Here is a 25016-nt window from a genome sequence, read left to right as displayed (position 1 = left end):
CCAGGCTTGACAGTGCCTCTGTGTGGTGGGTGGCTAATGCAAATCCGAGTTCCACACTAATGAGGCTTTAAAAAGCAAAAATAAATACCCAAAGCATAAACACCACTGATGGGCGCCTTTCCAACAAATCTTTGGGTTGGCTTTTTTTTTTTTTTTTTTTTTTAAGGTATTTCAGTGAACATAAAATCAGCCATTAACCACAGGATAGGTGTTCACATGGGTGTGGTGTTCACAATGCTATCCCTGCCTGGGAGACCTCTAGCCACTCCCATCCCCTACTCAACCTCTGACAGCCCAGTGTCAGCACTGACTGGACTTTGTGGGTTATTAACAAAAATAAATAAGTAAAGATGAGCCTGGTGGCGGCACACCTTTAACCCCAGCACTCTGAAGGCAGAGGCAGGCGGATCTCTAGACCAGGACAGCCTGATCTACATAGAGAGTTCCAGGACAGTTGGGGCTACTGACTCAAAAAAAAAAAAAAAAAAAAAAAACCAACCTAAAAATAGATAGATAGATAGATGGATAGATGGATGGATGGACGGATGGACAGACATGAAGTGGGAAGGAGAGATGCTGTAGGGGGAGTAGATGGAGAAGTTGCTGGTTTGTGAAGGAAGTGGGAGGGTGGAGCTAGGGTCCCTGAGGGGAGGAGGAGAGGGAGTTGGGTGCACATGGTCAAGATGCATTGTTTCCATGTATAAAAGTGTCAAAAAACTATTTTCTATTAAAAAAAAATTCCTAGCCGGGCGGTGGTGGCGCACGCCTTTAATCCCAGCACTTGGGAGGCAGAGGCAGGTGGATTTATGAGTTCGAGGCCAGCCTAGTCTACAGAGTGAGTTCCAGGACAGCCAGGACTACATGGAGAAACCCTGTCTCGAAAAACAACAACAACAACAAAATAATAATAATAATAAAATAAAATAAAAAATAAAAAATAAATAAAATAAAAAATTCCTTTCTGAAATTTGAAATAGAGTCCAAGGTGGGAAAAAAAAAAAAAACCCAACCCCACCTTTAGACCTATTAAATATAGACAAATAAATATTTGCTTCATTACCTCAAAAAATTAAATGAGGTTTAATTATCGCCTCTAATTTAATATGCTAATTTCCTATGAGACTAAGATAAATAGCACAATTAAATCAAAAATGTTTAAATATATGCCCATTGTGTCCTGAGGAGATACAATATTCCTATGCCACAGAAGGTCTGTATTCAAAAACCCAGCATGCGTTTCCATCAGTGCTGTGAAGCCCTTCTGCCTCAACTTACCCAGTAATAGTAGACGGCCTGCGTCTTGCTGTTACTCACCAACTCTCTGTTGTTGGCTGGGTTGAAGATGAAGTTTTCCTAAGGCATAAGGCATGAAAATGTATTTCAAACAAACAAACAACAAACAAAGGAAACCAGAAACAAAAACCAAACCTGATTCTCACCACTTCAGCTGAGCGGTTACAATTAAACAATAATTTTAATTTAAAAAATTTAATAGCATTTAAATATTGGCTGTAAACAGTGTGAGATGTGTCCATGTTACAAGTGTTATTTATTATAATTATTCTACTTATTTAATTACAACTCATCATCTGTAACCAGCAACAAAATAAACTATATATTCACTATTTAGTTTGTTATTCGTTTTTTATTTTCTTGGGCAATGAACCCAGATTGTCACACAAGCGGAGCGCGTGCTCTTCGTCAACAGCCCTTACCCCGCCACTCCTGTCACTAATCTTTATTCCGTGGTCTTTTAGACTAAAGCCAATGAAGGCACATTTCTGAAGCTGACAGGGACACAGGAGATCTTGGAACAAATCTGAGGCTTTGGAAGGGAATTCTGGCTCCTGCCAAGACAGTGAATGGCGTGAGTGAGCTGCTGGCACCCTTCCCCCAAAAAAATCAACTCTGCAGAAGCTGGAGTGAAGGAAACGTTAAATGTAGAAACTAAACAACAACTGAGACAGAAATTCCTAGGGGCTGGAAGGTACCCACTGTGTAGGGAGTGGGAGCTGCAGCCTGGGATGTCGGTGGCAAGAGGCCTTGCACGAGATGAGGTAGAGGCAAACTATTCCCGCCAGTGCCCAGTAACAGTGAATAAATAAGCAGTTAATGTACCCAAAACACCACCAGCCAAAAAGGAGAAGTTTAAAAAAAAAAAAATCTGTGACCAGTGTCACAGTAAGTTGAGGGAGAGAAGCTGGGTGGGCAAGATGGCAGAGCAGGGAAAGATGCCTGGAGCAAGCCTACAGCCCAGTCTGTCCCTTCCTCAACCTGTGAGATGGAACGGGAGAGCCTGCTCCACAGAGCTGCGTTCTGCCTACCACACGTATGACCGCCCCCCCCCCCAACACAATGCACACAATAACAATTATGATGAAATTAAATGTTTAAAAAAGTACCTTTCCAGGGGTGGGGGGTGGGGAAGAGCTGTCTAAAAAAGAGAGAGTGCAGACAAAGACAGAGACACAGACAGGCAGAGCGAGCAAGAGAGAGAGAGAGAGATTCAAAATAAAGGAAATGAGTAGTGAGACCTCTTCTAGAAGGTTTTAATTAGTTTTTGATATCATGCATTAGGTGTGAGTGCAAGTCCTCACAAAGAGGTCAGAGGACAAGTTCTGAAGCTGCTTGGGCCCCAGGGGTCGGACTCAGGTTATCAGGTTTGTGTGGTAACTGCTATTACCTACTGAGCCATCTTACCAGCTCCCTTCTAGAAGTTTTATGTGAAGAAGGCAAGAGCTAGGAGGAGATGGTAGGGCCCACAGGAACTAGAGTCGAGCTGCTGTGGGGTCTGTCCTGTACTTAAGTTCAGGGTTAAGGAGGCAGGGCAGACGGCTGAAGGTGAAGTCAACGGAGGAGACCCGTGGGTCTAGTGAGCTAACCCTCTGTGGGGAGGTTAGAGAGAGAGAAACATGGAGGGGTTGAAGGCAGATCGGAGGCGTGGGAGTGGGAACAGGTTAGTGTGTGCCCCTGATGGCCTGCCCTGTCCTCTCAACTGGATGAGCAATGTTGTCAGCCATCGGTCAGAGTAAATGTTGGTGGGGAAAGAAAGGAAGGGCTGTGTGTAGGAATGTCTAGCCTGAGATCTCCCTTGTGAATGTACCAAACGCTGTAGCTCACAGACCAAGTGTGGCCAGGGGGAGGGGACTTTATAATGCGGCTGGTAAAGCTGGAGAACCAAACTTGTCATTTTATTTCATTGTGATCAATTTAAATTTAAACAGTAGTGCATTCAGGCAAAGTTGCAGGACACAAAACTGAGCTGGCTGGGTCCAGCTGTGTTTCTATTCAGCGTGGTGAACAACCTGAAAAGGGGAATTAGGGAAACGATTCCACTTTCAAAAGCATCAGAAAGAAGAAGAAGAAGAAAAAAATAAGATGCAGAAATAAATTTAACTCAGGAAGGGAAAAGATGTGTGCGCTCGAAATGACAAAACACTGCTCAGAAAAAGAACTGAAGATGAAACAGAAAACAAGACAGGGAGACACCTGGGGCTCTGGGGCAACAATGTTTCTGTTGGAAAACAATGTAATTAAAGAAGACAATAGTTCAGAAGGGGTCTACAGACTCGGTGGGGGGCGGGGGAAGTCCTAAAGGCATTTTGCACCACCAATTTTAAAAGACACACGCCAATGACCCCTGCACTTAGGAGGCCAAGACGGGGAAAATGCTGTGTTCAGGGCCACCTGGCTATGTATCCAGGACCTGTCTCAGAAACACCAAGTCTGGGACTGATGTCCCGGTTTGTTTTTCATTGCCGAAATAAAATACTGACCAAGAGCAAGAGGGAGAAGAAAGGGGGTTTATTTGGCTTACAGGGAACAGTTCTTTGTTGGAGAAAACCAGGACAGGGACACAGGTCGAGAACCAGATACTAGGGCTGGAGAGATGGCTCAGCAGTTAAGAGCACTGACTGTTCTTCCACAGGTCCTGAGTTCAATACCCAGCAACCACTCCGTGGCTCACAACCATCTGGAATGGGATCTGATGCCCTCTTCTGGTGTGTCTGAAGACAGCTACAATGTATATATATTTAAAATAAATAAAACCTTAAAAAGGGGGTAGGGGGATAGAGGTTAAGAGCACTGACTGCTCTTCCAGAGGTCCTGCATTCAATTCCCAGCAACCACTCCGTGGCTCACAATCATCTGTAATGGGGACCCGATGCCCTCTTCTGGTGTGTCTAAAGATAGTGACAGTGTATTCACATATATGAAATCTTTAAAAAAAAACCAGAGACTAGCAAGGAATGCTGTTCAGTGGCTTGTTCTCCATGGCTTGCTTAGCTTGCTTTCTTACAGCCCAGGCACACCTGTCCAAGGATGGCATCGCCCACAGTGGGCTGAGGCCTTCCATATTGACAAAATGTCTTGCATACCCACAGGTGAATGTGATGGAGACAATTCCTCCACTGAGAGCCCCTGTTCTCCGATATGCCTAGGTTTGAGTCACGTTAATTACAGCTAGCCAGCACACTTTGGGAGGTGGCTCTGTGGTTAAAGGTGCTCATGGTTCAAGCCAGAGGACAGGAAGTGGGATCTCTAGAACCTACGTAAACATTGGATGAGCACTGTGGTCTTCCTACAACACCAGTCTCTAGCGGAGATGGGAGATCCCCAGATAAACTGGCTAACGAGACTAATTAAATCAGTTGGCTCTGGGCTTCATTGAGAGACCTTGCCCTAGTGAGTAAGATAGAAGAGCAATGGAAGGTAATTCCAGTCATAAACCCTTGAGGCTTCCACACATGCATGCCCATATGCACACACGCACACACACACACACACGCTGAGCCTAAATAGCCACATATGTCTGGCTGTCGGATCAGTGCAACCTTTGTAAGTAGAGGCATTTATTTTTCTGGGTGATTGGCAGGATCGTGGAGGTGGGCATCTGAGCACATCAGGACCTGGGTCTTGCTGAGTCTAATTACCCAACCCTCTGAGTCTCGGGTCCCCATGACTCAGGTATCATAGCGCCAGGCATAGACCAGTTCTTTATATACTTACTGTTAAAAAAAAGTCTAAAAACACAAGAAGCAGAGAGCAGAGGGACGCAGAGGTCTAATGTTAGCATTCAGGGTGTCTTAGGCAAGCCTCCTCCCAAGCTGACAATAATGTGTCCATGTATCTCACCAGCTCACCGCAAGGTTAGAAGCAGCTGAGAGCATGCTTCTGGAATAAGAAACGCTGCTCCTGGCAGGGTGACTTTGGATAGATTATTTAATAATTAATAGCAGTAGTCCACAGATATTAATAACTCTGCACCTGCATGTTTGTGTGGATTATGGGAGCTAATATAAGTAGGGAATCGAGCGGAATCTAGGACGTAGCAAGTGTGTCAAACACATTAGCTGTTATTAGGAGGGATAAAATGAGGTCTGGGCTGGGAAAGTATGGTTCAGAGGCTTCTTCTGCACGGTGGCAAACGTCCACAAGAACCGTGAACCTCCGTGAGTCAGCCTCGGTATAAGCGCAGGCTGGCTCCAACACAGCTCACCTGGAAACCATACTCTTTGGGAAGCTCAAGGGTGCATGCAGGTGTCTCCACTGCCAAAGTCCACTTCCAGATGCAAACTTTCTGCAAGAAAGAATACACAAGGGGCATAAGAGGCACCTGGGGTGTAGAAGCCCACGGAAACCCCAAGGCCTCAGGTAACTAAGCGAAGGCCCAGAGGCAAGCCCTAAGCATGGGGTCCAACCCTACACTGTCATGTCTGCTCATCCGAGAACACACACGCCAAGTAGCCTGTACAGAGGTGGCTGTGAAGACCTCTGGTGCGTTGGCCAGCTCAGAGAGACCTACCCAAAGGGCCCTTTACCTGGGTTTCAGCATCTGAGATGGTGGCCAGAAACTTGGAGTCACGGGTGATGGCGATTGACCTTATGCCATTGCCATCTGGGCAGCTGTCGAATATGGTGTGCACGGGGATCCTGAAAAACAGGACAGAGAGGGGAGGGGCAGCCCCTGCAGAGGGATAGCTGGCTTCCCAGTGAGGCTGAACCCAGCCAAACCTTCCAAAAACATAATGAAGCATAATCTGTCTGTGCAAAGGAATATTTATGTCTCATTAACATTTGTATCTGAATAACTTATTCTTTTAAAGATATTTTTGTTTTAAACGTATGTGTATGTGTGCACAGATATATACGTGTGGGTGGCCTGTGGAGACCAGAAGAGGGCACTGGATCCCATGAAGCTAGAGTTACAAGCAGATGAGCAGCCGGACATGGGCACTAAGAACTGAACTCAGCAAGAATAGCAAGCCTCTTATCTGCTAAGCCATCTCTCCAGCTCTCTCTCTCTCTCTCTCTCTCTCTCTCTCTCTCTCTCTCTCTCTCTCTCTCACACACACACACACACACACACACACACACACACACACACCCTTTTGTTAGACAGGGTCTTGCTCTGTAGCCTAGGCTAGCCTCAACACTGGAATCCTCCTGAGTGCTGGGGTTACAGCCATGAGCCAAGTAGGCATGGCGGAATTAACTCATTCTTATTCATTAATAATACATGAGCAAAACGGCATTATTATTCATTCTTCCACAAAGAGGAGAGACGCTGTGACACATGCCACAGCACAGACACACCCTGAGAACATGGCAGACACAAAAGCTCACATATGTGGGCCCACAGATAGGAAATGCACAGACTCTGTAAGCAGAGAACAGACTGGTGACTGCCAGGGGTGAAGGGGAGGAGGAGACGGAGGGGAGGGGAGGGGAGGGGAAGCACGGCTCCCTGGGGATGATTAACCTGTTTCAGAACAAGGTAAAGGTGATGGTCCTGTAACCCTGTACTAAATGCCAACCCTCACTGTACACCTTCTCGCATCCAGTTTTACGTCATTGTGCAAACGTTGGGCAGGCCTACCTCGGAACAGGAGGATAGGTGTGCTGTATCCGCTCTTCATGAGCACTATGGTAGCTCATGAAGTTCCTGGTGCTGACTCTTGTGTGGGGAACAAGAAGTCAAGGATGCTGTAAGGTGCAAGCCTGCAATGCCCACTAAGGCTTGGCTATGAACCGATCGGTTTGGGGGAAGCGGTTGAATTCTGAAGGCTTTAAGCTTATCAATGGATTAATCCCTGGATCCATTCACAATGTGACAGCATTCCATTTGTACCCAGTAGGGCAGGGGTACAAACTAGAACCTGGGGCTGGGGAGGCGGCTCAGGGGTTAAAGCACTTACCATGCAAGGAGGAAGACCAGAGTTTGCATCCCCAGAATGTGCATGTAAATGCTGGGTGTGTGTGTGGGTGGGGGGGTGTTAATCCAGTACTGGGAAGGAGACAGGGATCCCTAGAGCAAGCTGGCTAGCTAGACCCGCCATATTAGCAAACTCTGGGTTCAAATGACAGACCCTGTTTCAGTGAGTCGGGCAGAGAATGATAGAGAATGGCTTCCTGAGGTCAACCTCTGGCCACATACGTGTACACACACGTGCGCACACACACCACATACACGTACTCTCATATATGGGGGTGGGGGACACTAGGAAGTGTAGCCTTGCTTAAGGAAAGGGTCACTGGGGTCATGGTCCTGGAGAGATGGCTTGCCTCAGCCCCTTCCTGTGAGCTTCCTGGCTTCTGTGAGGTGAGCCTACTATGACTTCCAGTCACGATGCTCTGCACCCAACAGGCTCAGGGGAAGGGGTGTCCCAATAAATGGATGTTATACACATAAATGTTTTTAAAAAGCAATTTTTGATAGAGAGGGGATTAAGACATTTTTCTTTAATTATTTTGTTTTATTTTTACATGTATGGCTGTTTTGCCTGTTCACACGACATGTGAACGTGACACCCTTAGAGGCCAAAAGAGGGTATTGGATCCCCCAGAACTGTAGTTATCGACAGTTCAGACAGTCTGATGAGGGTGTTGGGAATTGAATCTCTGAGTCCTCTGGAAGACCAGGGCTTGTACCCACTGAGCCATCCCTCCAGCCAACAATTAAAACCTTTTCTAAAGAATGACGTTTGATCTGAATAAGTGACCAAACCAGATAAAAAAAAATATATATCGAAATGCAAACAGGCAAACACTGGCTCCTCCCACTGTGGGCATGTACGATCATTCAGACACTTGAATCCTGGAACAGATTCCCAACTGTACATAATGGTTCTGGTTTGGAGACTGGGTTTCCTGTTTTTACGTACATAAGCCTATTCTGTGTCACTGCTGAGTCTTCTCAACAGTGCAGCTCATTTAAAGCCTTGACACACACAGAATTCAACCAGATGACGTGCAAACACCACTGGGAGCCCATGAATGCAGGAGACCGTAGGAGTTAGGTATGTGGGGTTGGGAGGTCACCCAGTCAGACTGGGAGCCGGGGTCAAGTGGCAGCGAGACTGGGCTGCGTGGTGCCCCACATTTTCTTGCTACGGAGCCCTCGTTACAGAGACTGTGAAAGGTCCTCTGTGTGTTGCAGCAATGTCAGTTGGCTGGAACAAGTCTGTCCCAGCTGAAGGACACTGGGTCTCTGTCATTTGAGACGCTTGGCTAACTAAAATGCAGCTCCAAACCTTCACTTGCCTGGCAGCCCTTCATTGTTAGAATGGCAGCCCGGAGTTCACAGAGGGACAGTGGATCGCAGCCCTGGAGAGGTTTCGAATCAGAGGTATATGAGACAAGTCCATCAGATCTATAGGACTTACATGTGTATGAGCCCAGAAAACTTGCTTGTAATTTTTATTTTAAGATTGATTTATTTATTTTATGTATGTGACTACACTGTGACTCTCTTCAGACACACCAGAAGAAGGCCTCAGATCCCTTTACAGATGGTTGTGAGCCACCATGTGGTTGCTGGGAACTGAACTCAGGATCTCTGGAAGAGCAGTTAGAACTCTTAACCACTGAGCCATCTCTCCAGCTTGTAATTTTAGGACTAAAGTTTAAAAGAATTTGATGTTATTAGGGTCTCAAGCAGATTAGATTTGCGATTCTAATTTAAAGTTTTTTTTTTCTTTTTTCTCCTTTTTCTTCTTAAAGAACTATTGATTTATTTTATGTATAGAAGTACACTGTCTTCAGACACATCAGAAGAGGGCATCAGATCCATTACAGATGGTTGTGAGCCACCATGTGGTTGCTGGGAATTGAACTCAGGACCTCTGGAAGAGCAGTCAGTGCTCTTAACCACTGAGCCATTTCTCCAGCTCCCGAGATTCTAATTTAAAATGTGTAGCTGATTTAGTCTTGCAATTTTCAATAGAAATCACTTGAGCTTTATAAACAGTGTTAAGAAATACTTAAGAAAGCCTAAGGTCTACCATATTTATGGATTAATTTATTGAATTTATAGGAATTACTTAAGTATTGGTGAGAAATTTGTTTCTTAATTCAACCACACAAAAAAAAACTTAAAAATAAAACTGAATGTATTATATCCAGGCTAAAAATTTTTTTAAAGGTCAATAAGCCAGATTTGTGCAGCCATCCATCAATCAAAGCCACATCAAAGGTGACTGTAGAAATATGGTACATTTGTAAAAAGAGTAAGATTTATTTGAGACAGTGGCCTCCTAGACAGTCTAGGGTAACCTGGAATTCACTGTGTAGCCCAGACTAGCCTTACACTCACAGTCGTCCTGTCTGAGCCTCTAGCTGCCGGGTTACAGATGTTTGCCCCCACGGACCCAGCTAATCTTTCCCTATCCTTGTGAATGCAGTGGTTGCGATCCAGCCCGAGGTCGTGCACATGCTCAGTATGTGTTCCATCTCTGAGCTACATCCCTAACCCTGAGTAAGATTTTTAAACTGAATAAAACCTTAGGGAGAAATTTTTTTTCACTGTTTGTTCATTTTGTCACTAAGACCAGAACAGCCTCTGAATAATATTTTAAGGACCATAAGCTCTAAGGAGGGGTAGGGCTATCACAGAATGCATACCAAGCACTAAGCTGGGATACACAGTGATACCCTGTCTGGGAGCCCGTGTCAAGCAGAAAGCTCAACTCTGTTCATATTGGGTCTAGCCATGAAGGCAGTTGTCCACAGAGTGGACATAGCTGAAGATATCCCTTCTGGGGATAGACTTTTCTGCACACCCTTCTCATGAATCAGCTTTCCCTCAGGGTCAAGTTAGATACTCCATTCCTCTCCAGGCCTGAGATCCACTGTCCCTCTGTGAACTTGCTGCCATCCCAACGGGAAGGGCTGCCAGGCAAGTGAAGGTTTGGTGCTGCATTTTAGTTCGCCGAAGCTTCTCAAATGACAGAGACCCAGTGTCCTTCATCTGGAACAGACTTGTTCCATTGCTGCGACACACAGAGAACCTTTCACAGTCTCTGTAACGAGGGCTCCGTAGCAAGAAAATGTGGGGCACCACACAGCCCACAGGGACCTCAGGCATGAAGGTAGGGACAGTCCCCTTGCTGAGGATAAAGCCTTCCTGGTTCTGGTGCAGTATCTGTGTTCCCTGTAACCCAGGCTGACGGGTCGACGGCAGCCTCCAGAGGAGAGCTACACAATCGGATTTATGCTTGGCAAATGATTGGACCAAATAGCGTGCAGAAAAACCGCACGCTGAAGGCCCTCTGCCTGTGTTCAAATCAGTAGCAGATGTTTTAAAAGGAAGCGCACCAGACTGATTATCACTGGAAAAAGCACTGGGACTGGTGGTGATGGCCGGCGCACGCTTCAATTTTCAGCTTAAATAATTCATTTAGTTATTTTTTGTTTCATTACAATTGTGACAAATGTCTTCATCCACTAGTCATGTTTCATTCCTGTTGGACTGATGGTCAATGGAATTTGAAAGAAAGCCCGGGGCTGGCAGTTGAAAGCACTTGCTGCTCTTAGAGAGGACCTGGGTTTGTTTGGTTCCCAGCTCCCACATGGCAGCTCACAACCATCCGTGACTCCAGGGGATCTGACGCCCTCTTCTGGCCTTCTCAGGCACTGCATGCATGTGGTGCACATTCAGAACAATCAATCACCCGTCTATACACTAAATAAATAAATAAAATAAAACGCTAAAGAAGAGAGAAAACCCAACATTCACACTCACTACCTCAAAGGAGTAGTGAGTGCTGGGTTCTTCTGGAATGTAAACATAGTTCTAGATTCTTCAGTACACAGTAAGTTGAATTCATAAACCAGGATGTTAAACAGAAGTCCCGCCTAACAGTCTTATTCATGGTGATTCAATAGTTAACCCCACCCCCAAGACCTGAGCCTTATGGTCCTGTCAGAGTCTCGAGCCCCTCTCTGCTTCTATGTCTGACCCATGGTCCACTGACCCTCGCAGCAGTCCCAAGAGGTGGCTAGAATGGATTGAATAGGGTCCATAAATTCATGTCTACTGAAAACCTAAAAAGGTAATGTTATTTTAGAGTCTTTGGGGAAGACGAGATGGCTCAGGGAGTCAAGGTGCTTGCCACCAAGCCTGACTACTTGAACTCAATGCTCTGGACCCACAGGGTAGAAGTAGAGAACATTTTCTGCAAGGTGGCCTCTAACCTTCACATGCAGGCATGGTGCTGGCACACCTGCATGCTCACACACAGGTACACACACTCATATGCACACTCACATACACTCACAGACTCACGTGCACACACACATACACTCACATACACATTCACATACACTTACATACACTCACACACTCACATACACTTACGCCCACATGCACACACACTCACATGCACACACACTCAAAACACTCACATGCACACTCACATACACTCACACATTCACATACTTACACCCACATGCACACACACTCACATGCACACACACTCAATACACTCACATGCACACTCACATACACTCACACACTCACATACATATATACATATGCACACTCACATACACACATACACATACACATATGCACACTCACACACATACACATATACACTCACACACATGCACACATACATATTCACACACACATATGCTCTCACACACATACACAGTGACTCACACACACACACACACACACTAATTAGTTGATTAAATGTAAAACTATACACACACATAGGCAGAGAGACAGGATTCCAGCAGACTATGAAAGAGGGCATCGGTTACAGGGGGAGGCTGCAGAGGACCCTGCTCGAAAGAAAGAAGAACTTCAGTGAAAATCTAATGTAAAATGAGATTTCTGATTGTGACAGATTTGACGTCCAGCGTATGCTCCAGACTTCTGTGAGCTGAGTTACTGTGACTCTCCCTCAGTCCAGTCTACTCTGGGCCACCAACAAATCAGGTTTCTCGGCAACAACATTATTTAGCCTTTTCTTGGCTAAGAGTGAGAAGGATGCACGCACACTGAGCCTACCTACCCCGTGAAGGCATCCCATATAATTATGAGGCAGTCTGGTCCTTCGTCTGCTGTGGCAATCCATCGCCTGTCCTCGCTAACACAGAGGCAAGAGATGATGTTAGGGTGGCCCTGTGGAAATGAAGAACACATGCTTAAAAATGATAAAGATGGGGACCTCAGGAAGGGCTGGGTCCACATATTCCTGAGCTCCTGACAAAGCTTGCCTGCCTGGAGAGTGGCTTCTACAGGCCCACACAGAGGTTCCTCATCTCCTATTGGGGTGGGGAGTGGGGCAGTGGATTCTCAAGCTTTCTCTTCCTCCACACACCTGAAGAAGCTGTGGTCCTCACTAGGGATGGAGGTAAGTACCCAACCCAGCCAGGACTCTGAACTCCCTCTGGCCTTGTCCTCCACAAACACTGCTCGTCCTGGAGGGCTGAACAGTTCCGCGGCTCAGTGGTCTCTGCCCCAGTCATTTCTCCCTACAACAGAAGAATCTCCTAGAAACGTACTCAGAGATGGGAGGGGTCTTGTAGGACATGGTGCTCAGTTTTCCTTCCCTCCCTCCATAGTTCCCCCGCAGCTGTCAACTCTTTACCAGCCACTCTGGCCTCTTCTCTGGCCCTCACACACAAGGCTTCTGTCTGGAAGGTTTTCCCAGACTGCTCTGTTGGCTCACTCACTCATTCTTCAGGTCTCAACGGAAACAGGACGTTTTTCTGTCCCTGCTCAGCCAATATATGGTGTCTCTCATGGCGACTTCCCTTAGTGTGTCTTCCCTTCACCTTCCAGCCCCTTCTCTGCTGATCTCTCAAAGCTCCCTGCTTCAGTGCCTCCTTAGATCACAGACTGGGAATTCCGTGAAGATGGGGCTAGATTAGTGTTGTTCATGGCCACAGACCCATCTGAAACCAGCAGTGGTCGGGATGCAGTTATGTTGTGAACAAATGGCCGAGAGGCCAGTCCTAGCTGTGAACCGGCATGGCTAGACTCTTGTGGGTTACGCTGCACCCATCTGAGCTGCCTGCCTACCCCAGCCAGCCTCCTGTGGTTCCTGTACTTGGTGGTCTCTGTTCAACCCAGCTTCAAGGGGGCTCGCTCACTGCTTTTATCAGAAAGGAAATTCCTTAGGTTGCATCCCCAGTGCCCACAGCAAGCATTACCTAAGTGCTTGGGAAATAATTTGGGATCTTTTTGATCTTGGCATTGACTGGGAAGGGTTCTATAACATCACACATCCGTGAAACAGCTATGGAGAACGAATAACCAAGTCGGCAGTGGATAGCAGACACCAGAAACAGGACACTTAGGTAGGGAATCGTGACAACTAAAGGACAATCTGTCAGGGATGCAGGAAGCCAGAGGTGTGAGGAAGGCAGGCAGAGAGGATGTGCAGGGACAGGGTGAAACAGTAAGAAACACTGCAAAAGCAAGGGAGGACTGGGGGACCCCAGCCTCCTGAGTTCTACGTCCTGAGACCTAGACTGCATAGCACTAATAACAATTACGATATTTTATGATATAATTATTTTATTAATTTATTATTTTATTATTATATATAGTTATATATATATAACTATAGCCCACTCTGGGCTAGTCACTGTGGCACTCTGAGTGAGCCTCAGTTTCTTCTTCTGTCATGTGGGTATACTAACACCTACCTTCCAGGCGTGGTAACGAAAAGCTGAGTCTAAGTGGCTGTGGGTCTGAGTCCCCAGGGAGCAGGTGCCCTCCGTAACTTCTGTGGGGACATAATCTATGCTGCCACATCTAGTTTTTTTTTTTTTTTTTTTTAAGAAATGTACAAAATCAAGGTATTTCTAAATCTTTTTTTTTTTAAGATTTATTTATTTAATTTATGTGAGTACACTGTCACTATCGTTAGACACACTGGAAGAGGGCACCGGATCCCATTACAGATGGTTGTGAGCCACCATGTGGTTGCTGGGAATTGAACTCATGGCCTCTGGAAGAGCAGCCAGTACTCTTAACTCCTAAACCATCTCTCCAGCCCATTTCTAATTCTTGAAATGACAAAATTAATATCAACTACTGTTTCCCAATGGGTATTGATTAGACTCACAGAAGACATGCTTTTTTAATTTTTCTGTTTATTACATTCATTTGTGTGTTCATGTATGTGTGTGTTTGTGTGTATGTGTGTGATAGTGGGGGTGTCATGGGAAATGCACACACTCGCCTAACACAGCGCACATGTGGAGGTCAGAGGACCACCTACAGGAGTTCCTTCTTTCCTTCCACCTTGTGAGTCCTGAGGAATCCCAGGTCACTGGGCTTGGGCTTGGTGTCTGCAGGCTGAGCCGCCTCACTGTTCCTAACATGTATCCAAAGGGAGGATTTTCTGGCAAAGGAAACACCTGCCAGAATGACGGTGAGGCACAGAAGCCAACCTGGGATCCAAGACAAAGTCCATACGAAAGTTACAGGTGTCTTTCTCCAGCCTGGTGGTGGCACATGCTTGCCACCCTACCACCTCAGAGGCTGAAGCCACAAGTTTGAGAGCCCAGGGCCAGACAGCCTGGGTTCCATATCTGAGTCCCTATCTTAATAAATAAACAAAGACATCGTTTTGCTCACTGGGAGCGGGGATACCTGAAGGTGGTACTGGGTGTTCTTGAAGACATCGTAGATGACAGCAGTGTGACCGCAGACGTACAGAAGGACTCTCTTGTCTTCGCGCATGTAGTAGACGGGGAGGGAACTGTTCCATCCAAAGGACCAGGTCATGCTCTGAAGGGTAAAGACAAACACAGGAGCCAGTGGCTTGCTGGGCCCTGAGCTGTGACTCCCGGGAGCCCCACCCTGCCTGCCCCTGGAGGAGAACCATTCGGACAGGATAGTGGGAGGAAAAGAACCTTTGGTTTTAAACAGGATCACATGTCACCCAGGTTAGCTGTAAACTCACTCACTACATAGCTAAAGGGTGGCTTTTTACTCCCCATCCTCCTGACTGTCCCACTCTATAACAAAATTAAAAGTGAAAAATGGAGGGAGAGATTGGACATGGAGGGGTTGGGGAGGGACAGAGAGTCTTTTACATCGTAAAACGCCTTTTCTGTTCTCCACTTCCCAGGCCTGAAGCTCCACTTGGTGCTAATATCGAGTGAGCGCCTGCCCTGATAAATTCGTTATTTACTTCCTGGAAACACAGGACAGGGAACGTTTGAGAAAACTCACTAAGCGAGCTTAAGGGAAAGGCAAGCATTTGGCCCCAGTGACTGGCTCGTCCTCTTTGCTTCGTGTTTTTGTGGTTGCCGCTATCTCAGCTGCCTTACCCCAAAGTTTCTCTGCATAAAGTTCCTTGGCTGGAACTTCAGCTTAGGTAGAGTGCCCGCCTATCGTGATCAAGGCCCCCGGGTTCAATACCAACGCCACACAGACACTAAGTCAGTCAGTCTCCCCTTCAGGGAGCAGTGCTAGAATTTTACAAAGTGAGAAACCAAGACGTCTTGGAAAGGTCGAAATGATCCCTGGCTGCCAGGGTTCTAGAGCAGGAGGCTGAGTGGACAAGAGGTGTCCAGGGGAGCTTTAGGCAGAATCTCTTCTGAGACTGATACAGTGACTGACTATGCAGAGTTAGATACCCATCAAAGCCCACAGAGTGTTCGACACATCTGGTCTGTTCATAGTAGCATTGACTTTGGCATATCAGTGCTGGTAAATCGTGTGGTAACTGCCACACAACACAAGCTGGTCATGAAAGGGAAGTCTGGAGGTGGCTGCACCAAGGGATTCGTGGAAATTCTGTGTACTGTGCACTGGAATTTTCCGTGAGCCCAAAGCTGCTCTCTCTCACACCAAAATCCAGTCAATTGAAAGCAGCATTGGCAGTGGTGGTGGTTGAATGATAAACTTCTGAAGATGATAATTTATATTAGACTATAGCACCAAGCTGTCTCTCTTCTCTCGGGACGATACTTAGAAAGGTGAACGGAAACACAATGTATTTCTTCCCAAGACAGACACAGCAGGTAACTGTGTGGTGACCTCTCTTTCCCTCCCCGTCCCTCCCCTCTCTCTCATGCAGCCTTCCTGTTTCCATCAGCCTGCACCCTGGAGTTTATGTTTCCATTTAGATCTCGGGTTGCGTGGGCTGAAATAGTGGAACAGTGGAATCATGGTTGTCTTGGGCTGCACCTTCTAGGAACAGAATTACTTAATATTTGGCTTGGTTCTAAAGAGCCGATTTATGCAAATGAAACTGTTCCTTTGGAGACTTGCTATTCCTAAAAGGATCATCATGCTCATCTTAGATTTCATTTTGTCATTTTAAAATTAGCCACGGGAAAAGGGAAAGACTCCAGCCAGACACAGCAGGGTGCATGCCTGCCAAGGCCAGCAATTGAGAGCCGGGTAGGGGCGGTTAAGTGAATTAGCTTTGGCTATACAATATATTTGCAACCAGCCTGGGGTATATGAGAACCAGTTTTGATGTTTTTTTTTTTTTTAAATTTAAAAAGGAGCCATCAAGATTGCTCCTTGGGTCAAAGAGCGTATTGTACAAGCAAGGCAAGTGACTGAGTTCAGTGCCCAGAACCCATGTAAAAGTGGAGAGAAGCAACTTCACAGAGTTGCCTTCTGACTCCTGCAAACACAGCTCGCACATATACACACTATCACAAATTAATTTAAAAAAAAGATGGGCTGGCAAGATGGCTCAGCAAACAATAAAGGTGCTTCCCACCAAGCCTGGTGACATGAGTGCCATCTCCAGGATCCACAGGGTGGAAGGAGTTGTCCTCTGACTTGCATACATGTACTATTACACACATGTGTATACACACTATTACTTATTTAGATTTATTTTACAAGTATGAATATATTCGCTGCATGTGAGCCGCATGCACTCCTGGTGCCTACAGGGGCCAGATGAGGTCATTGGAATCCTAGAACTAGCGTTAGGGATGGTTATCAGTCACACATGGATTCTGAGAATCAAACCTGGGTCCTCTGTAAAAGCAACAAGTGCTCTCAACTGCTGAGCCTTCTCTCTAATCTCTTAATTTGTTGTTGTTGTTGTTGTTGTTGTTGTTGTTGTTGTTGTTGTTTATAAGGAAACAAGTATCTTTGTCTTCAGAGATTAACTCAGGGCTGCCTTTATATGCCGGGAGTACTCTGGAGCTGTGTTCACGGTTTCTGATAGTTTCATATCTCACATCCTTCCTAATATTCTCAGCAAATGGACGTGGGGTATAAGTTACCTCGTGCGTTTATATTTTTCTAAAACGATGTCATATCAAGATGAAAGCTGAGTAGCCAGGACTGTGTTTGCCCGAATTCCATCACCCTCGAGAGCTCTTACTGCCTCTGTTTCTGACAGGGGAAGACTCCAGGGGCTGCTGGACTAAGACCGCAGACCCAAAGAGGAGGATGAGAGTCTGGGTGTGGGAGGGACACCAAGCACATCCAGAACATCTTTAGTGAGAGGGAGGAAGGAGCCGGAAGTACTGCAGGTGGCCACTAGGGGGCCCATAATTAGACCCGAGACAGCAATGTGTCATACGGAGAACTTCCAACACTTACTCAGCTTTCCGAATTTTGCAAAAATGTGAGCTATCTCAGTGGTCTTTAAGTGATAGATAGATAGATAGATAGATAGATAGATAGATAGATAGATAGATGATGGATGGATAAATAGATGATAGTATCTCAGTGGTCTTTAAATGATAGACAGACAGATGATGATGGATAGATGGATGGATAGATGATAGATAGATAGATAGATAGATAGATAGATAGATAGATAGATAGATAGACAGACAGATGATGGATGGATGGATAGATGATAGTATCTCAGTGGTCTTTAAATGATAGACAGACAGACAGTTGATGATAGATGGATGGATAGATGATAGATAGATAGAGAGAGAGAGAGAGAGAGAGAGAGAGAGAGAGAGAGAGCAGGAAAGAACTGACTGATCAGGACCTGAGTTCAGATCTCCAGAACCCATTTAAAATCTAGGTATTACTGAACCCGGTGTGGCTCGCACATGCGCACACACACACATGCACACACACACACACACACACACACACACACACACACACACCTTTAGTCTCAGCATCTGGGAAACAGGGGCACGAAGGTCTCTATGAGTTCAAGGCCAGCCTGGTCTACAGGGTGAGTTTGAGCCCAGCCAGGGTTAAATAGTGAAACCCTGTCTGGAAAAAGAAGAAGAAGAAAAGAAGAAAAAAGAAGAAGGAGGAGGAGGAGGAGGAGGAGGAGGAGGAGGAGGAGGAAGGGGAGGAGGAGGAGGAAGAGGAAGGGGGGAGGAGGAGGAGGAGAAAAACTAGGCAGACATAGTAGCCTTATTTGTAACACCAATGTGGAGTTTTGAAAAAGAATGTCCCCCATAAGTTCATATATTTCCTTGCTTAGTCCAAAGTTGACAGACTATTTAGGGAAGAATTAGTGGCAGTATGTCACTGAGGGTGAGCTTTGAGGTTCTCTCTCTCTCTCTCTCTCTCTCTCTCTCTCTCTCTCTCTCTCTGCCTGCTACCTGCAGATATATACGGATGTAAGCTGTAACCCCAGCAGTCTGCCTGCCTTCCTGCCAGCCTTGATCTAACCCTCTGAAAACTGTAAGCAAGCTCCCAACAAGATACTTTGTTTTTACAAGAGTTAGTATGGTCACCATGGTGTCTATTTACAGCAGCTGAATACTGACTAAGACGCCCCAGCAGAGGGTGTGGAGAATCCCAGAGACTTGCTGGCCAGCCAGTTTAAACGAAGCGAGCTTCGAGCTTCGGGCTAAGGGAGAGACACTGTCTCAAGAAAATAAAAGTGTGACATGGGCTAGACTGGCTGGGTGAGTCAAGGTCTTGCTGCCACGCCTAGGGACAGCTGATCAGTGAAGGGGAAACTGATTTCTGAAAGTTGTCCTCTGATTTTCACACTGGAGCCCGTGCACGACCCTCACAAGTAAAGGCACCACGCATCTTTAAAAAAAAAAAAAAAATGTGGTGGTGAGTGGTAGAAGTCACTGAACGTTGGCAAAGCCGTACATGCCTGTACAACTTCTCTAGTATTCAGGGGGTTGCGTTAATAGAGTTGTAACTTCAAGGCCAGCCTGGGCTACATAGCAAATCCTTCTCAAAACAAAACAAAAACAAAATCTACTGTAAGCTGTGTTCAAAGGCTCGCTCTGTGTTAAGACTAAACTCTTTATACAGAACCAATCTTCCAAAAGCGTGAGTCCACAAGAAAACAAAGTATGTGGGGCTCGGGGGTGGGGGAAACAAACCAAAAAAACAAGAATGAATCCCAATGAACAAATTTCTGAAAAGCAGCAGATGAGGAAAGAGTTGGGGGGAGGGGCCTCTTCTTCCTTCTCTGGGTAAATGATAATGTTTCCGCACCTCCCAGATGGTACCTCCTGGGGAGACTTGTCAGGAGCCTCGAGGGCCAGGGTGAATTTCCAGAGAAGGCCAGAGCTTTGTCATCTTCTGACTGAGGTTTGGGAAGCTTTTACTCTCTCTACCTAGCAGTGGTAAATAAGGAGAGGGAGGGGAGGAGGTGTGGAAGTGAAGGAGGAACATTAGTAGTGTCTAAGACAGAAGAGGGTAAAGAGAGGAAGGTAAGAAAGAGGAGGAGGAGGAGGAAGAGGAAGAGGAGGAGGAGGAGGAGGAGGGACCGAGGGTGAGAAAGGGAGAGAAAGGGACTTGAAGTCTCCCAAACCCCAATGCAACAGTCAAGTTATGCAGGGAATTTCCGGCCTGCTGAGCTGTGAGCTATTGAACCCAGATGTCACCATCAAGTTCCAGGTCTAACACATGGGTTTGCCATTCCCCCTGTCCCCCACAACCCGCCCCCCACTACCCCCAGCTCTTAACAGAACTTTAAAAGGCATAGTTTGTCTGAAAAGTATTAGCTTAAAAAGATGCCCGCTCCACTCCCTCTAGAGGTTGGAGAGAAGCCAAGGAGAGGACTGAGTTTGATCCTCAGAACCCCTGGTTTGTTTTTGGTTTTGTTTTGTTTTTATAAGGCTAGGTTTGAGAGAAGTGAGTTGCTGGTAATTCCCATTGCTGAGGAGGGTAGAGACAGTGGATCTTGGGGGCTGGAGGTGGGTGTCACTAGCCAGGCAGCCTGCGCTATTTAACAGTATAAATTTTAAGCCAACAGAAAACCTTATCCAAAAAAAAAAAAAAAAAAAAAAAAAAAAAGCTGGGTATTGCTGGCACACCAGGAGGCAGAGGCAGAGGCAAGTGGATCTCTGAGTTCGAGGCCAGCCTGATCTTCAGAGTGAGTTCCAGGACAGCCAGGGCTATACAGAGAAACCCTGTCTTGAAAACAAACAAACAAACAAAACCAGTAATAATAATAAAGGTGAACAGAGGCTGAAGACACCCAAGGTTATCGTCTAGCCTTCACATGGACATGGGCACATACACCCATGCACACACTGGAACCTCCTGGACATACATGCTTTATCTCACAGTAATGTACCCAGGACGGACACGCCATTACACTCACCAAAGGGTACACCTTGGAGTCCTCCTCCTTCTGGAATAAGGTGTCCTCTGTGGAGATGGACACCAGCGATTCCTTGCTACTCACTTCTTTAAACTGGAATGATTTTCGTCTTCCTTCCAGATGTTGTTCGAATCTTACTTCGTCCTTTTCTTGGGCTGAAATGTCTTCGAGCTTCTGGCCAATGTCTTCTTGAGACCTGATGGCAGCTTCCTCGAAAATACCCGTTTTCATACTGATATCTTTGTAAATCTCGCTTACTTCAGGACTCTGGGAGTGGGAGGATGACTTGCTGCTTGCCTTTAAAGGGAAACGAGATTCTGACCCTGCACATCTCTCATACCCAAGGCTACATGCCCAGTCAGCTAGTCTCAGGCTAACAGGTGATTCAAAAGGGAGTCTGGGACATTTTATACTAAAGAAATGAATCACAGCTGTGTTCAAGTTAATTCTTGGCCTCCCAACAAACTCATACAGCAAAGGCCACACAGTAGGCCCTTGTAAACACCATTGGGAGTCTTGTCCTTGGACCAGGGCTGAGTTCTTTCTTGGAGGGAGCAGGCTGTGAGAAGTCCATACTACTATCATATGACAGGAACTTGGTTCCAAGACAAGTATATCTCACCTTCAGCTGACCCACTGACCCTTTACGAGTTAGGTACACACTTGGTGGAAGCTTGGCTTGACCTGCCTCCAAACTGGATTAAACCACCCTCCTAGGCATCTCACAATTACTGAACTTAGCATATGGTTTTCTTTTCTCTTTAATGTGTGTGTGTGTGTGTGTGTGTGTGTGTGTTATGCAGGTGCTCAAGGAGTCCAGAAGAGGATATTGGATTCCCTGGATCTGAAGTTACAGGACATTTCATCATGGGTGCTGGGCACCCAACTTAAGCCCTTTGGTTTTGTACTCCCACAGCCTGGCATCCACTAAGCACTCAATGATTCTGAGTAAATGGGTGGATGACCTTTAGGGAGGACTCACCTGGGAGGATCTTGACATGGAAGACTCGGAGCTAATGACAATATCATCCACCTGGATTGTTGTTTTATACTTCTTTTTCTTTTCCTCCTGGGCTTTCCCAGCTTTTCTCTCAGTTTTCTCTAAGACAACACCTTCCTCCTCTTCCTCCCACTCCCCACTCTTCGCTTCCTCTTCTCTTCCCTCCTCCCTTTCCCACTTATACTCCTCCTCTTCTGTCTCCTTGTCCTCTTCCTCACCTCCCTCTTCTTTACTTCCCTCTTTTTCCTCACTTTTTTCCTCCTCACCGCTCTCCTCTTCCCCCCATCTCTTTTCCTCTTCCTCCCCTCTCTCATATCTTTCTTCTACATTTCTCATTTCCTCTTCCTCCTCTTTCAATTCCTCCCCTCTCATTTTCTCTTCCTCCCCTCTTACTTCCTCTTCCTCCCCTCTCATTTCCTTTTCCTTCCCTCTTGCTTCCTCTTCTTCCCGTCTCATTTCCTTTTCCTCCCCTGTTGCTTCCTCTTCCTCCCCTGTTGCTTCCTCTTCCTCCCCTGTTGCTTCCTCTTCCTCCCCTGTTGCTTCCTCTTCCTCCCCTGTTGCTTCCTCTTCCTCCCCTGTTGCTTCCTCTTCCTCCCCTGTTGCTTCCTCTTCCTCCCTTTTTGCTTCCTCTTCCTCTCCTCTCCTTTCCTCTTCTCCACCCCTCATTTCCTCTTCTTCCCCTCTCCCTTCCTCTCCCTCTATCTGTTCCTCCTTATCCATCCACTTCTCCAGTTCCTCTCCATCCTCCTGAGACTCCTCCTGAGACTCCCCCCATGATAGTGTGCCTTCAGTTAGGCTCTGTTGAAGATTGTCTTCTTCAAAACTTGGGTTATATTCTTCTTCCTTTTCCTCCTCCTTTTCCACTTCTCCACTTGATTCTTTTAGGGGGGTCTCTTCTGTATCTGACATTCTTCTGTAGTTCCCTCTACAGAAAGTTTGATATAGATTCAATTCAGCAGGCCCTTCTATTTCCTACGCCAGCTTCCTGATATGCTAACACGTTGAAATGTGCAGAAGCAGCTCTGCTTCCTTCCTGCGGGAGGAAAAACAGAATGCCAGCTTCCTGGGAAAGCCTAGCTCAAGTCTCAGAAATCGTTAAAATATTGACTTCCAGGGCCTCCTGTCTTTCTAGGACTGATCTTCTCCCTTTAAATAATTCATATTCCCACAGGCAGCAAAATGTAGAAGGCAAGCATTAGCAAAACCCCGCTGGTAGGAATAAGAGAAGGTAGGCTGGCGATTGAAGTGTAAGGTTCCGGTTAAAGGCTCCCTCCACTCCTGACTTCCGCCAGCCTTGTTCTGTGACTAGACGCAAGTCACTGTACCCCTCTCTCAAATTTGCACACAGACAGGCAAAAAAGAAAAAGGATAATCAGTCCTACATTCTAGCATGATTTGAAGATTGGGGTAATACATGTTAAATGCTCAACACAGGCTCACCCAAAGTGTTTGCAAAAAAAGGGGGTGGGCAGGGTGGGGTATCAGATATTATGGGAAAAGTAGTAGTTTTTGCAAAGAACTTGACAGTTTAAAAGACCTCTGGGGCAGGTGAGACCCAAAGTCTGACTGCCTAAGGTAGGCAGAGCCCCCTCCTCTGGGACTCACATGGTGAGAAGAGAAAAACCAACTCCCAAATGCTGTCATGTGACTTCAACACATTCAACATGGTGTGTGTGTGTGTGTATATATATACATATACACACACACACATATATATATATATATATATATATATATATATATATATATAATTTTCAATTCTGGGCTGGAGAGATGGATCATTGGTAAGAGTACACTGGCTGCCCTTTCAGAAGATCCAGGTTTGATTCCTAGCTCTGACACAGTGGCTCAGAACCATCTGTAACTCGAGTTTCAGGGGATCTGACATTCTCTTCTGTATTCTGCAGACATTTCATATGGGGTACACAGACATACATGCAGACAAAACACTCTTGCACACAAAATCACTTTAAAAAATTTTTAATTCCTCTGAGACATTCTCTCATTTTGCACCTACAAGAAGTTAAGAGTTTGGGAGCAGGAGGGCTAGGCTCATGTCTGTAATCCCAGAATTCAGGAGGTAGAGGCAGGAGGATGAGTTCTTAGGCCAGCCCAATCTTTCTTTTTAAAAAGAAAAGAAAAGAAAAGAAAAGAAAAGAAAAGAAAAGAAAAGAAAAGAAAAGAAAAGAAAAAGTTTGCAGCTCTGGGAGCCTGACTTAACGACGACAGACAGAGCTAGAATTTAGTTCTTCTGTTTGGAAAAATGCCATTTTGCCAGCACACTCACCCAGACGATTTCCACACCCAGGCAGAACAAGGGCAGGGGCAGTGCCACACGTGTGCAGGTTTATCCAACCATTAGGTCCAGGAGTCACCACTTCCTCTTCCTGAGGACATCCCAGGTCCCACTCCCTTACCCCCTGCCTGGCCGGGACCCCCCACCAGAGCCGCACCCGCACCCTCCACTTCGCACTTACGAACGCTCCCACTTCTTTCCTCAAAAGCCTTGGGTCGTCCTGCCTCCGAGAATCCCAAGAGACTGCCAGCGGCTCCTGTCCATGCTCCCTAGTGACGGTTGCCAACCAAACTCCGTCCCTATGGCAACAGCTAGTCGCGCGGGGCAGGAAAGCAAGGAAGCTGGATGGTAATCACGTGCCCGGAAAGCGGCCTCCAGCCGGACCAGCCTGCCCCCTGCCGGGCTAGCAGATCACACCCTAGCTTTTTTCTAAAGGACACTTCCCCACACTGGCAATTCTGACGTTCCTAAAGTTGAACAAGATGTATTGAAAATAGTGTTTGCAGAAAATTCATAGGTGGCACGGTGGGGGTTGGGGGAGGGGGCCGGGAATATCCCCTAGGTGTCAGGAAGCCCTTCCTGGGGTCATAAAAGCAGTAAAATAAATAAAAGAATGAGCCGGGCGGTGGTGGCGCCCAGCACTTGGGAGGCAGAGGCAGGCGGATTTCTGAGTTCGAGGCCAGCCTGGTCTACAGAGTGAGTTCCAGGGCAGCCAGGACTACACAGAGAAACCCTGTCTCGAAAAACCAAAAAAAAAAAAAAGAAAAAAAAAAAAAAGAAAAGAATGGATGAGTGAATATATAATAAGTAAATACATAAATAAAAACAAGATGATGTGCCAGATGTGACGTCACACCTACAAATCCAGAACTAGGGAGATGAAGCCAGAAGGGTCAGTTCAAAGTCAGCCTGGGTCACACAAGACTTTACTGTGTGAAAGATT

At 46.3% G+C, this 25016-nt stretch overlaps 1 protein-coding gene across 3 annotated transcripts in view; it reads right to left on the bottom strand.

The window, feature by feature from the left end:
• Window positions 1-24755, bottom strand: part of Cfap251 (cilia and flagella associated protein 251) — a 71231-nt gene extending 46476 nt beyond the window's left edge. The window contains exons 1-8 of one of the 3 annotated variants that reach the window (XM_076922819.1): window positions 24255-24755; window positions 21760-22810; window positions 20778-21074; window positions 14897-15034; window positions 12303-12412; window positions 5823-5934; window positions 5501-5581; window positions 1315-1353 (exon numbers count right to left, since the gene is read on the bottom strand). In XM_076922819.1, coding sequence (XP_076778934.1) covers window positions 1315-1353; window positions 5501-5581; window positions 5823-5934; window positions 12303-12412; window positions 14897-15034; window positions 20778-21074; window positions 21760-22686 — 1704 coding nt within the window. In that variant the 5' untranslated portion in view covers window positions 22687-22810; window positions 24255-24755. Of the gene's footprint in view, window positions 1-1275; window positions 1354-5500; window positions 5582-5822; window positions 5935-12302; window positions 12413-14896; window positions 15035-20777; window positions 21075-21759; window positions 22811-24064; window positions 24218-24254 lie in introns of those variants that run through there. The other 2 variants (XM_076922817.1, XM_076922818.1) reach the window with 2 other exon arrangements.
• Between the last annotated feature and the right edge of the window lie 261 nt (window positions 24756-25016).

Source organism: Arvicanthis niloticus, chromosome 24 (assembly GCF_011762505.2).
Source record: "Arvicanthis niloticus isolate mArvNil1 chromosome 24, mArvNil1.pat.X, whole genome shotgun sequence".
NCBI lineage: Eukaryota > Metazoa > Chordata > Mammalia > Rodentia > Muridae > Arvicanthis > Arvicanthis niloticus.
Note: the sequence above shows the minus strand (reverse complement) of the source record. Positions and strands in the feature narration are given on the sequence as shown.